This window comes from Equus caballus, chromosome 17 (assembly GCF_041296265.1).
Source record: "Equus caballus isolate H_3958 breed thoroughbred chromosome 17, TB-T2T, whole genome shotgun sequence".
Classification (NCBI taxonomy): domain Eukaryota; kingdom Metazoa; phylum Chordata; class Mammalia; order Perissodactyla; family Equidae; genus Equus; species Equus caballus.
In genome coordinates, this window is record NC_091700.1 from 25204036 (window position 1) to 25218565 (window position 14530).

Consider the following 14530-nt stretch of genomic DNA (forward strand, 5'->3'; position numbering starts at 1 on the left):
AGCTTCCTTCATTGAAGCATGCTATTTTTAATTTATAGATATTTAGTGATCATAATAACTGTGTTGGAAGGTTTAACTGAAAGCAAGCTTCGTGCTGAAATGCTTTTCCTGGGGAAAGGCAAAGACCATGAGCATGCATTTCCTAAATAGAATGGAATTAGCTATTTATACGTAAGTTCCCCCATCCTCAGCTCTTTCATCTTCTGTGGCTAGCACAGAAATAGGTATTCAATAAAAGTTTGTCAAGTAAAAATTTTTTTTCTTTCTCATGTATGCTTCCTCTTCATTTTTCTTATCTGATGTCTTCCCTGGGATCTAGGTCAGTCTTCCCCCTCCACACTTAAGATCTCATAGCCTGGTAGTTTTTCAGTTAAACAACAGGAGAATTCAATAACAACAACAAAATCTTTCCTGATAACTAAGAGTTACTGAAAGTGCCTTTTTAGTTATGCAAAGTAGAGTTATTCTTTAACGGAAGGCAAGTAGTTCACAAGTAAGCCTAAGAGGATAATTTACTGTAGATAGATGTGAAGTACCTAAGAAGAAATAAACAGCCAATCTATGCTTGGATGACAGCAACAATTAGAACTAGACTTTTAAAATTGAAGGGGACCTTAACATCAGGTCACCAGATCTAATGTCCTATCCAATCCAAACCAATCTTTCTCTAGCATCCCTTCCCTCCTCCTCCTCCTGAACCATTCCCCCTTAGGCTAGCAGTACACAAAAAGGCAAATAAAGTACGATAGGCAATAGGGCAGGGGATGGCAACTGAAATGTGTGATCCGAGGTTCTGAATGTGAGTTTTCTGACACTAATAAACAAGGTAGTGTCATAGTTACAGAAATATTGATGCCCTCCTCCTCCTCTCCAGTATCAATAAGGAATGCAATTAAGGCCAGGGAGAATACGTTTCCATTCCTGAAACACTACTTAGAAAGCTTCACCATTATTCATGAAAGGTAGAGCCCACAATATAAGGGAAATGGGGATTGCCTGCTATAATTCAAGGAGTTCAAATCTTTTAAACATTTTAAACTGCTCCTTTTTAAGCTTCTCGCTTTACGCTTCTTTACTCAAGAAACTCTGTAATACCAAGGATTGGCAAAGACGTGAGGAACTGGAACTCCCATACGCTGCCAGTGGGAATGTAAATTGGTACAACCACTTTGGAAAAGTGGCAATATCTACCAAAACTGAACATACGCCTTCCCCTGTGATGCAGAAACTGTACTCATAGATATAATCCTAAGACAAATGGGTGTTTATGTCCACCAAAAAAACATGTAAAAGAATGTTTACCGCAGTATTATTCATAATTACACAAAATTGGATGCCATCCATATGTTCTTCAACAATAGAATGGATAAATGAGCAGTATATTCACACTAAGGAATAGCACCCAAGAATCAAAAAAAAAAAAAATAGAACCACTGCTACTGAGAACAAGGTTGAATCTCCTAATCACAACGTTGAGTGAAAGAAAACGGACATAGAAGAGTACGTAATATGGTTTGGTTTACATGAAGTTCAAAAACAGGCAAAACTACAGTAATAGAAGTCAGAATGGTGGCTCCCTTTGAGGGGTATTGACTACGGGAGAGTGGAGCTAGAATTGCTCTAGATCTTGATCTGATAATGGTTACGTGGGTATATAAATATGTAAAAAGTAATGGAGTTGTATTGTTAAGATGTGTGAATGTTTGCTGTATGCAAATTATACTTCATTTAGAAAAATCTGGAGATGTAGAAATTTCTGACATCGTTCCTAAATATAAAGGAATTCAAATGCAGCTTAAATATAGTTGCAAGTGCTGATTTTTATACTTTTAGAAAGTCTTTGTATGCTACTGAAAAATTCACCTACTGCTTAATGTCATACATAACAGAAAGCTAACTTATTGTATTAATAGACTCTGAAAAACATATTGTACTATACATCTGAAGTGTACATATTTACCAACTAGTAAAGATAAAGTTTAAGAAATGCAAAGGGCTTTTTTCCCCCACTCATTTTCCCCTTACGTTACATTTCTCACTCTATAATTCAGAATTATTTGTAACAAAAACTATTGGAAATAATTCCTGCACGTCTATATTGCAAATATTTTTTCTATTTACCACAGAGACTTCAAGTTAGAATCCTAGAATTCCGGAGCTGGTGGAGACACAGCTGGACTCCCTCACTGGACAGAAGAGGACACTGAGGCCCGGGCAGTGAGTGTTGGTCCCAAGGTTGCAGAGCTAAGACAGAGAACCGAGGCGCCCAGCTCCCAGAACTCTGACTCCTTCACCTCAACTGGACCCTAAGGGAATTTTTTTTTTTTTTTTTTTTTTTTTTTTTTGCAGTAACAACTATAGTACCCAGTAGATTACTTGGGTACAGTCCTCTGAGTCCTTGAAAAACCTCTTGGGGTTTAATGCCAGGATAAAAATCAAGTACAGGCGGAAGGGGCAGCCAGTATTTTAATATGTAAATCATGTTTGCATAACATTTCCAAAGCAACTATTCTTTGCTCCAACCGAAATTCGGCCGAGGTGGGGGTCGTTATTCGGGATGGCTCGCTGTGGGGGGAGAACGCGGGCGCATTTTCCCATCAGAGTTCACTCCATAAATCAAAACCTCAAAAGAAGAGTCACAGGCGCCACCCGGGAATCTACGGGATGCAGGGTCGGGCCAGGCGAGGTCTCGGGCACCTGGCGCCAACCTCGGGGCCGCCGCCGTCGCCGGCCGGCCCACCACCCGAGCGCGCGGGTAGGAGAAGGGCGGTGCGGCCCCGGCCCCGGCCCCGGCCCCGGGCAGCGCTGCGGTGAGGCCGCCCGCGGAGTCCGGCCCGCCGTTCGGGACCGCGGCCCGAGCCCAAGCAGCAACGACAGAGAAGAGAGAGGAGGAGGACATGGGGTGGGAAGGGAAGGGAAGGAGCCGCGGGCAAGTTCTGGGCGAGTCGGGAGGGCGCGAATGAGGGGAGGGGCGCGGGAGCGAGGGAAGGAGCGAGCGCGGGGAGGAGCGAGGCGGCGGGGACGGAGAAGGCGCGCGCCCGGGTCCACGGTGCGGGGTGGGGGCCGAGGGCAGCGCCGGGGGCTGCAGGGGCTTCGAGCGGGCGAGCAGGGCCTTACCGAGCAGCGGCAGCCGGCCGCCACGGCGCGCCAACGCCGGCATGGCCTCCGGAGCCCGGGGTCCCCAGGCCGCGCCGGCCCAGCCCTGCGATGCCGCCCAGAGCGGCGCGCCCCGCGCTGCAGGTGGCTCGCTTAAGGATGCGCGTCACCGACCGCAAATTCCCTCGGACTGGTGCAAAGTGGAAGGGGGGAGGATCTCTCTCCCCACTGGCAGGGGCCGAGGCGGGAGCGGAGAGGTTGGGCCGAGCCGGGGAGCCGGTGCCTGGCGCAGCGCTGCGGCCGAGCCCACGTGCCCGCCGTGGTCCGCAGCCCGCGCGCCGCGGAGCCCGGGGCTCCCCGACTGTGGCGGGGGAGATTGGGCGCGGTTCCGCCGGGGAAGTCGCATCGGCTCCGCGGCTCTGGCTGAGGAGGAGAGCTGCCTTGCCCCCTGGAGTCCCCGAACTCTCTCGTTTGGATCCCAGAGTGTAGGGACAGCAGAGAGCCAGAAACCGTCCTCCTGGCGCGCGGGGGTTTCTGAGGCCCTAGGATGGGAGCTAAATCCGCGCCACACACCGGCGGCTCCGGCCGGCGCGCAGGCGAGCAGAGGGTCCACGCTCGGTGGATCCTAATTGCGGACTGGATTTCTTTGTCTTCCCCTCCGTCTCCTAGGATGCCCAGGACCCAGTGAGCAGCTGCAGCAAGAAAAACAGGCCCGGTTTCAATGTTAACCACGGGAATTAGAGAGGCTAAAAACCAGCCGTAGAAACAAAAGCAAAACACTGCATCGCAGAGGTTGTTTTGAATTAGCTACTCCGTAATTCTTGTTCTTCATCGCATAATATTTCAAGTTGAAAATTATTTTCTTTGCAATCAGTTGAATATGGGAAAGCACCGGAGGCCAGTTCTGATTCTTCCCTTAACTAGCCTTTTGACTTTCACAGGCCACCTGACAAGTAAGTGAAGGGAATGGATCAAATGGTTTATAATATGTCTCTAAATGCTAGGAATTCCATTCTTTCAGTTATTTTTAATAATTTTCTAATAAAGCATAATAATTGGCAGTGTTCATTCTTGGCCGTACAATCCTTTTCCTTGACTATAGTCTATAGTACAATAATTTTTCCCCTCTAGAGCATGATAGAAACTTTAAAGGTGTCTACCATGGTGCAGCCACTACGGAAAACAGTATGGCAGTCACTCAAAAATTTTTTTAAAAAAAGTACCTCATGATCCAGCAGTTCCATTTCTGAGTATACACCCAAAAGAATTGAAAAAGGGGTCATGAAGAGATACTGGTACACCCAGTTCATAGCAGCATTAATCGAAATAGCCAAAAAGTAGAAGCAACCCAAGTGTCCATTCATGGATGAGTGAATAAACAAAATGTGGTCTATAGATACAAGGGACTGTTATTCAGCCTCAAAATGAAGGCAAATCTGACACGTGACAACATGGATGAACCTTGAGGACATGCTGAGTGAAATAAGCGCGTCACAAAAAGCCAAATACTGTATGATTTCACTTATATGAGTTACCTAGAGTAGTCAAATTCATAAAGACAGAAAGTAGAATGGTGTTTGCCATGGGTTTGGGGAAGAGGGAATGGAGAATTGTTTAATGGGTACAGAGTTTCAGTTTTGCAAGATGAAGAGTTCTGGAGATTGGTTGCATAACAATGCGAATGTACTTAACACTACTGAACGTACACTTAAAAATGATTAAGATGCATTTTTCCACAATTAAAAGTTAAAAAAATTTTAAGTGTCTACCTTAGGTCAGCCACAGAACTAGAGGAAGAGGCGTGAATTAAGTGAGACATGAAGAGATGGAAGCAGTGGGGCAGGCCGGTAATGGTGAAAAAAGTGGGCTAGTAAGACTTCCAATTGCCAACATCTAATGCATACCTTTGATTTATAGCTTGATGACTGCAAACTTTAGAAGAAACCGATGGTTGCAAGTTTGCAAAATATCAGCTTGGGTGGAGCACTGTTCAAGGACACAAAGTCATGAAGATATTGCTGCTTTTTCAAAAAATCTTGGACACAAGGCAGGAAATCTTTGTGAGAAGAGGTGGTAAGAAGGTAGAAATTAGGAATGGTTGCTATGTGCACCTGATTCTCCCTGGAAAATGGTGGAGAAAAATAATTCTAGAAAGAGCAAATTTTATGGACAGAAATATTTTGGAGTATAAGGTATAGGCTGACATTTAGAAGGTGAGATAATGCTCATCATTGTTTAAGGTGTGCCGAGAGTCATACCTAATATGATACCTAATTTATTCCTCATGGCAACACTCTAAGGGAGGTACATTATCTAGAGCCCCGAATTGCACAGGTAGGTGGGCACACCACAGTGTAAAATTTGGTTCCAGAGCTCATGATATGAAGCCTATTATAAAGAAGCTCCTAAAGGGGCAAGATGCAACCAGGAGGAATGAGACGAAAGAAGAAATGGGAAGAGAAGAGTAAGTTTGTTTCTGGATTGAATGGAGTGTCTTGCATTAGCCATACCAGGGATATATTTTATCTAGATTCTCTGCATCGTAATGCTTAGCTGCTACATAGCTGTGAGTAAGTGGTCATTCATCTTATGAACATCTTTGCAGACCTTAAATTACACAAATATCCCCCTCTCTCACTTCAAAAATCGTGACATATTTTCAGTGACAACCTATAGGTGAAACGCTTTTATGTCATTTTTAAAATACAAAGCTTTATGTTTTCCTGAAAATAAGGGACAAGCAAAAGGAATATTGGAATAAGATTCCTGTGAATTCATTTTAAATATCAACTATATAGTACAATTTTACATATAGTTTATTAATAGAGAGTTTGAACCCACCAATTGACAAAATCTGACAATACCAAGTGCTTCAAGAATTCAGAGCAATGAGTAACTCTCATCTACTGCTAGTGGGAGTCTAAGTTGGTATAAGCACTTTGAAAAATAATTTGAAATTACTTACTAAAGGTAAACATGTGCATACCCTACACTTGGCCCTAGATATATATATATATATATACACACACACACACCTTGGAGAAACTCTACACATATGTACCAGAAGACACATGCAAGAATGTTCATAGCATTACTGTTTGTAATAACAAAAAACAGGGAACAATCTAAATGTCCACTAACAAAAGAACAGATAAACTGTGGTATAGTCATACACTGAAATACTATATAGTATAACAGTGAAAATTAATGAGCTGCAGTTACCTGAAACAACACGGAACAATCTCAAAAACATAATGTGGAGGGGGGAAAAGCAAGTCATAGAATAATAGGCATAGAGGCAAAACCAAACAATATTCTCTCTAGGAAAATATTCATAAAATATAAAGAAAGTGAAAGAATAATCATCACAAAAGTCAGGATATTGCTTGCCTCTGGTATGGAGTGGGAAGAAAAAGAGGTTTACGTAGGGAAGGCAAACAGGATTTCTAAGGTAGTGGCAACGCTCTGTTGCTTTTTAACCTCTGTGGTGAGTGCTGGATTTTCATTTTATTATTATTCTTTTAAACATGTAATTATTTTTATCCACTGCTGCATGAAGTATTTCACAGTAAAAGAAAAGGAAGTTTGACACAACACTTCCACCTATGAAGTAGTCTCATCCAAACAACATTTTAATCTGATTAAGATCCCAGATCCAACGATCAATTTATAGGAAATATGCGGACAGTGGAACATGGTAAACAATGACACAAGAATACAATCAGAAAATTCCAGACCCCAGGAAACTTTATAGAACAAATACCTAATTTCTTCAACCAAAATTTGCAAGAAAAAAAGAGACAGAGTTGGAAGGATAACCTATAGATTAAAAGAAATCTAATAGGTATATCAAGCAATCGCAATGTGCAATGTGAGGATTTCATTTGGGTCCTGATTCAAGCAAACAGACTGAAAAAATACTATATAAAATGATTGGGAAATGTGACCACCAATTTTATCTTTGGCATTAACTAATTATTATTTTAAAAAATTATGTGTTAAGGGTATTATGTATTTTTCAAATAGTTCCTATCTTTCTAGAAGTGCATATGAAATATTTACAGATAAAATGATAGGAAATGGGAAGGGTGAGAGGGGAATAGGGAATGACAGCTAGTGAGTACAAAGTTTCTTTTTGGAATGGTGAAAATGTTCTAAAATTAGATTATGGTCATGGTTGCACAACTCTGTAAATATACTAAAAACCATTAAATTGTACACTAAATAGGTGAACTATATGGCATGTAAATTAGATCTCAATAAAGCTGTTAAAAATCATATAGAGTCTGAAATTTTCTTCAAAATAATTTGATTTGGGAAGTTTGAGTGGAGGAATCAGAATTTACCATGTGTGACTAGTATTGAACTTGAGCAATAGTTAAATAAGCTCATTGTACTTTTCTTAGAAATTTTCTATAATAAAAAGATTTTGAGGGAGAAAAAGACTGAAATGATGGATTAGTGAAGACAGCCTGAATTTCAGAAGATAACTATCCTCCCTTAGATATCATCAGCTGCTCTTTACTGTCATTTTATTAACTCACCTAAATGGGATGGACTATAGCATAACCCTGGAAACGGTTTCCAAGATGCAAACTTGGCGGCACACAGGTGAAGTGCAAAATTCCAATGGCAGAATTTTGTGCCAACTGACAGTTCTTCATTTATGTCTAAGATGATTTCAAAATAATCATCTCTTAGAATTCTTGGCAACAGATAATGTATTAGTTTGTTAAAGCTGCTGTAACAAAGTACCACAAACTGAGTGGCTTCCAAACAACAGAAATTTATTGTCTGATAGTTCCAGAGGCTAGAAATTCAAGATCTAGGTGAAAGTTGGTTCCTTCTAAGAGCTGTGCAGGAGAATCTGTTCCATGCCTCACTCCTAGCTTCTGGTGGTTTGCTGGGAATCTTTGGCGTTCCTCAGCTTCTGCTCTTCACCCATGACCTCATTATAACTTGATTACATTTATAAAGACCCTATCTCCATATAAGTTCACATTCTGAGGTACAGGGGTTTAGAATTCCAAAATACCTTTTTTTTTGGAGGGGGACACAATTCAACCCATAACAGATAGCTTTCAAAATCAGTACCTAGAAATTAATCCATATGATTCTCCTAGAGATCAGTTATTTGCTATATAATAGATTTCAACTTGATATTATGTTTTCATAAAGAAATATAACATGGGTAAATTTTAGAAGTTAACACAAAAATGGGGGGCATTGAAAATTATGCTTTCAAGGAGTTTAAGGTAAAAAAAGATACAAAACTATGTAGTATGACTTGTTTAGATTTTTAAAAATTATATACAAATATGCATACCCAAATGACTGAAAAGCAGCACATGTACACCCAAACACAGACTGGTTATCTCTGATTTGTGGCCTGAGGAGTGAGATGGACCTGTTTCCTCCGGTGAGAAATCTAAGCCTTAGAGCTATGAGGTGGCACGTGCAAGGCCTTTCAGCTAATGGAGACTGACTGGGGTTGGAATTCAGATGGGCTTGCATCCATAGCCCATGCTTTTGACCATGATGCCTCAGCATAATAATTGCTACGATTGGAGCAGCTACTATGTGCCAAACACTGTACTAATCACTTTACAACCATTCTCTCACTTAAGCCTAGTAATAATCCCATAGGTTAGGTATTATTATTCCCATTCCAAAGAAGTCTGATAAGAGCATAAACTTTGAAGCAGAGAGAGACGGATGATTCAAGAGGTAAAAGAAGGAGTTCACAAAAAGACAGCTTATGAAGATGGTGGTGTTTGTTGTAACAACTACTTGGCCCATCTTAAATTGTCAAAAAAAAACTAAGGGCATAGAGGATTTGAAGTACATAATTAACAAGGAAAAAGTTAACATATCTTTATTGAATTTATATCCTACAAACAGAGAAAATATCTCCTTTTTGGACTTCTATGACATGTTATAAATATTGATCACATACTGGGCCACAGAAATAAATCTCAAAAAGCATGTTATACTCTCTAACACACGACCGCAAAGCAAAAATTAATAATATAAATTTAAATTCAAAATCTTGGAAGCTTATAAACATTCTGCTAAGTAATATTGGGCTCAAGGAAGAAATCATGAATTCACTTACCACGAACATATAAAATAATGAGTATAAAAACAAAACTGAAAAGAAAGGGTAGTGTTTTAGCAAATCAAGAAAGTCTTAACACTCAGCTAATTAACACACTTCAGACAAATGGAATAGTAAAGAGTAGGCCTATGAGAAGGGGACTGAAAGAACCAACCTAGACCCATTTACATTTCCAGGAAGACACTAAGTGATACTACTATCCTGGGATCCAGCAAAGGGGAAAGGACTTTGAGGAGCCATGAGACTGAGGGGGCAAGGGAAAGAAAGAGACTGACGGGGGAGTTGGAGGGGAGGGGCACATAGCATCATAGCCCCTTCTTCCCTTAGGGAACCAGAGAAAGAGGGCTTAAGGAAGGGTGAATTCAGGCATGCCAGGTCAATGCAGGTTGGCCCAAAGCCTAGGAGCAGAATTTTTAGGGACTGAAAAAGGACTTGCTTTTCTTGTCCACAGGGCTCAAAAGTACAAGAGGCTGCTAAAGTGTAGAAGAGCACTTTAGCTGGGGTCTATAACCCATCCAGAGAGAAGAGCAGAAAGCACTGATCAAAAGAAGCTGAGAATCAAAAAGACAGCTCACAAGTGTTGGTGAGGATGTAGGGAAATCACAACCCTCAGACTTTTCTGGTGGGAACGTAAAATGGTGCGGCTGCTTTGGGAAACAGTCTGGCAGTTTCTCACAAGGTTAAACTTAACCTTAACTTAAATGACCCAGCAGTTCCACTCCTAGGTATATACCCAAGAGAAACGAAAACACACAACCACACAAAAACTTGTACACGAATGTTCTTATCAGCTTTATTCAGAATAGCCAAAAAATGGAAACAATACAAATGCCCATCAAATGATGAAAGAAAAACAAAATTTGGCATATCCATACAATGAAATATTATTTGGCCATAAAAAGGAAAGAGAGATGCTACAACGTGGTGAACCTTAAAAATAGTGTGATAAGTGAAAGAAGCCGGTCACAAAAGACCACGTATGATTCCATTTATACGAAATGTCCAGAATAAGCAAATCAATAGAGACAGAAAGTAGATTAGTGGTTTCCTAGGGCTGGTGGAGGTGCAGGCGGGTGCATGTGAGGAGTGACTGCTAATGTGTCTGAGGTTTCTTTTTGGGGTGATGAAACTTTCTTAATTTAGATCATGGTGATGGTTGCACAACTGTATGAATATACTATATCTACTGAATTGTACATTTTAAATGGGTCACTTTGGTGGTATGTGAACTATATCTCAATAAATATATTTTTTTAACCAAAAATAAAAAGGAAGAAAGAAACCAAGAATTGTATGGATGCAAGATTCAGCAGCAGAATTAACTTTGGATTTTAAAAAGGAATCATTTGATTCAGGGCCCAAACTAAGGAAACTCCCCCAGCATCTCACAGGGTCCTCAGAGAAGTGGGCTGGCAGAGAGCTATCCTAGACTCGTTCACTTTTCGAGGAAACAGTAACTGAAGAACTGCTCTCCTACTATTTTTGCAGAGTTCTTGTGTTTCTATTTCACTCACTTTTTGTTTTGTTCTCTTTATTTCTCTTGTAGTTTCTTAAAGTGAAATATTTAAAAATATAAAAATGTGTTTGTGTTTGGTAACAAGATAATAAAAGTAAAGCTGGCAATGTTTAGGGAGAGCAGATCCTGATGGAAGAAAGGAAATAATCTTTTTTTTTTTTTTGAGGAAGATTAGCCCTGAGCTAACTACTGCCAATCCTCCTCTTTTTGCTGAGGAAGACTAGCCCTGAGCTAACATCCATGCCCATCGTCCTATACTTTATACATGGGACACCTACCACAGCATGGCTTTTGCCAAGCAGAGTGCCATGTCCACACCCGGGATCCGAACCGGCGAACCCCAGGCCGCCGAGAAGTGGAACATGCGAACTTAACCACTGCGCCACCAGGCCAGCCCCGGGAAATAATCATGAGGGCCCATGGAGAAATAAAAATAGAGTGGCCCTAGCTCAGGACCAAGAAGTTGATGGAGGAAAAGGGGATGCTAATTAGCTATACATTGCACATTCTTCCTGCACAAACCTGTTCCCTCTGGGTCTTCGTGCTGCTTCTTGACTACCCAGGCATTTGTGGATTTATCTTTCTCTACTCCCCTCCACTCCCAGCAAAACTTTTAAGTCTTATGTTTCTATCCCTTCAGATTTCTCTTAAGTGGTAGCCAGCTAATCTGCTAATGTCTTATTAACTACAACCATCCTCTCCTAACTGTCCTGTCTTACCTCTCTGATCATACCTTCTCATTCTTCTTTGCTGGCTCCACCTCCTCTCCCTCTCCTCTTTACTTGGGGGAAATACAAACCAGAGTGTTTAGGGACATGTCTGTCTCTTTATGTGCGTATATATAAAGAGGGCATGAATATAAGAGAAGAAATGCAATAAAGTGTTAATTGGAGAATCTAGGTAATGGAGATACGGGATTCTTTTCTTTTTGCTGTTTAGAAAATTTTTCTGTAAATTTGAAATTATTCCACAAAAAAATTTTTAAAGGAAATTTCTTGCCTTCCATGTATGCTTTTTCTTTCCTCTGAGCTGGAACAGAGATATGACAGTAATCCTGTGTTGATGATGCAGACAAGGACAACATCCTAGGGGATGGTGGAGCAACAATATGGAAGGTGTTTAGGATTAAAATGAGCAATGCTGGAAGCCTGCACTACCTACACGTCTAGACTGCTACTCGAGAGAAATAAACTTTGATCATATTTAATCCATTGTATCTTGGAGTCTCCTTGTAAAAACCATTTAGCCTGTACTCTGACTATTTTTATTCCCACCACTCCTCCATATAAATCCAAAGTTATAGTCATAGGAAACTAGAACTCCAAACTCATTGTGTTCTACTTGATTTCCATGTCTTGATACTTGATGTTGTTTCTGTCTGGAATGACCCATTCTCCCTTCTCACCATTTCTCTTGCCCCTTCTAGTCTGCCTAACTCTTATTCACCTTCTAGATTTATCCTGGACCACTCCATCCGTGCCCTTACCCTGCCCCAACTGTCAGTTAGGTATATCTTCTTGTTTCTCATGTCTGTATACAGCACTGTATGTCTTTCCCACTCCTACCTACACCCCATCCACATTCCTAACATTTATTCATCTTTGTATTCCTAGACCTTAACACAATGACTAGCATATGTTATGCTCTCATAAATCATTAACATTTGTTGCATGAATATTTGAATTTTTTGACAGGTTTCTAAAACACTTTTTTTTTTAAGGTATACTTTTTAGGGTGAGGAGGATTGGCCCTGAGCTAACATCTGTTGCCAATCTTTCTCTCCCCCCTGCCTCTGCCCCACCCCCACCCCCAAAACCCCAGCACATAGTTGTATATCCCAGTTGTAAGTCATTCTAGTTCTTCTATGTGGGATGCCACCACAGCATGGCTTGATGAGCAGTGTGTACGTCCAAGCCCAGGATCTAAACCTGCAAACCCCAGGCCACCGAAGCAGAGAGTGTGAACTTAACCACTTGGCCACGGGGCTGACCCCCAAAATACTTTTCTAGTATAGAAATTTTCAAACATATGCAAAAGTAGAAGGAACAACTTAATGATACACGTATCCATCACTCAGTTTCAACAATCATGAACATTTTGCCATTCTTGGGAATGGATAGAGTTCAAGAGTAGAGTCTTCAGAGATAGTGCTTTAACTAAAAAAGGTTACTTTATTGGGGAGAATTTCAAACACTGTGGCAAGCTGGTAAGGAGATATTTTGGAGCACGTTGGTTTTTGTTGGGGGAGAGGGTCTTCAAATTAAAGCATGCATTTTCAATTGGAGAGGCAATAAGAGAAATAAAGAGTTATTCTTCATTCCATCTTTCCACCAACACTTATTAAATGCCTGCTATGTGCTAGGCACTGTGGTTATGTAGGTGAGGAAGACAATTCCTATATTCAAAGAGGTACGTAACCTAATACGGCTTGACAGCCACATAAGCAAATACTTGCACCAGAAGTATGATAGAGGTTTTGATAGAAACAAATGCCAGGCATAACAGGGTCACAAAGGAAAGTAAGGTCAATTCCCTAGAAAACGTTCCCTCCACCTCTGGGCCTGAGAAACCTGGCTACACCTCAAGGAAACTGTTTCCTCTGTAGCCCTCTCAAATACTATTTATTTCCCCTAATTTCGTGTATGGTGGAGCCTGGAATGAGAACATTCTTCTAGTGATCATTGCTACTTCCACACCATTACCTCTTTTTTTTCTTTTAAAAACAATATTCTTTTTCTAGCAAAAGTATACATGTTCAATGAAAAAAAGAGGAAAAGTACACACTTATACACAGATATCTGTAAGCACCAACTGTTAACAATTTGATGTCAGCCCATTCAGATTTTTCTCTATGCCTGTATGTAGATATAGATTTTTTCAGATTAACATCTTTAAAAAATAAGATCATCTTATAATGTTCTTTTATAGCTTGCTTTTTACAAAGTCAGATGCTATCTATGTTGATTTTTCTACAAAATTATTATTCGTAGTTAGAAATTCTGTCATGTGGATGAATCATAATTTATACAACCAATCCATGCTGTTGGCCATTTTACAGCCATTTTTATTTTAATTAATATTCAGTTATGGTTGCAAATTTTAGAACTTAGTTTTTTGAGGCTTTTGAACTCAACTTATAAATCTTATTTCATTTATAAATCTAGTATAGTTTGTTTTAAAATTTAAAACACTCATTTTTACTTGTACTTGGTTAATACTGTTATCTTATAAATTTAAATTATTAATTATAAATTTATTACTAAATTTTCCTAAATATTTAACACTTTTACTAATTCTCTTAGACATTTCAAACTATAAGTCATACATTTAGTAAATTTATTCCTCTTTAGCACTTCAAATAACTCATAAAGTCTAATGAAACTTCCTCACCATTTAAGGAGTATTTACATGCATAATAAAGCAAAACTTGTAGATTTAATAATCAAATTCTCTTAAATGCTTAAGCATTGATTATAAATTTAGTTAGGTAAATATTTGTAAGTATTTCACTTAAAAACATACATCTAAAATGTCAGATTCTCTTAAACACATCAAATATCTCAAGTCATGAACAAAACATAGAAACTACAACAATGATTAAAAAATTATTACAACACCTGTACAAAATATTAACATTGTAATTTGGCACCAATTTTTTACCATTTAAAAACTTATTTTTATCTTTTCTCAGAGTTGCCAGTTTGCTTATGATGCTAAGCGAAGTTCAGACTGGCTGTGATATGTATTTAGGATCATAGGTCACAGGTTTGGCATCAGAAGGTAAAAATCTGGTGGACCTT

General features: G+C 39.9%; 1 protein-coding gene across 2 annotated transcripts in view; it reads right to left on the reverse strand.

Annotated features, from left to right (window-relative positions):
- The window catches only part of FLT3 (fms related receptor tyrosine kinase 3), a 119019-nt gene that overhangs the window by 74939 nt on the left and 29550 nt on the right, over positions 1-14530 (reverse strand). The window contains exon 1 of one of the 2 annotated variants that reach the window (XM_023621449.2): positions 3118-3607. The exons of the other annotated variant lie outside the window; for it this stretch is intronic. Coding sequence (XP_023477217.2) covers positions 3118-3160 — 43 coding nt within the window. The 5' untranslated portion in view covers positions 3161-3607. Of the gene's footprint in view, positions 1-3117; positions 3608-14530 lie in introns of those variants that run through there. 2 annotated transcript variants of the gene reach the window in all.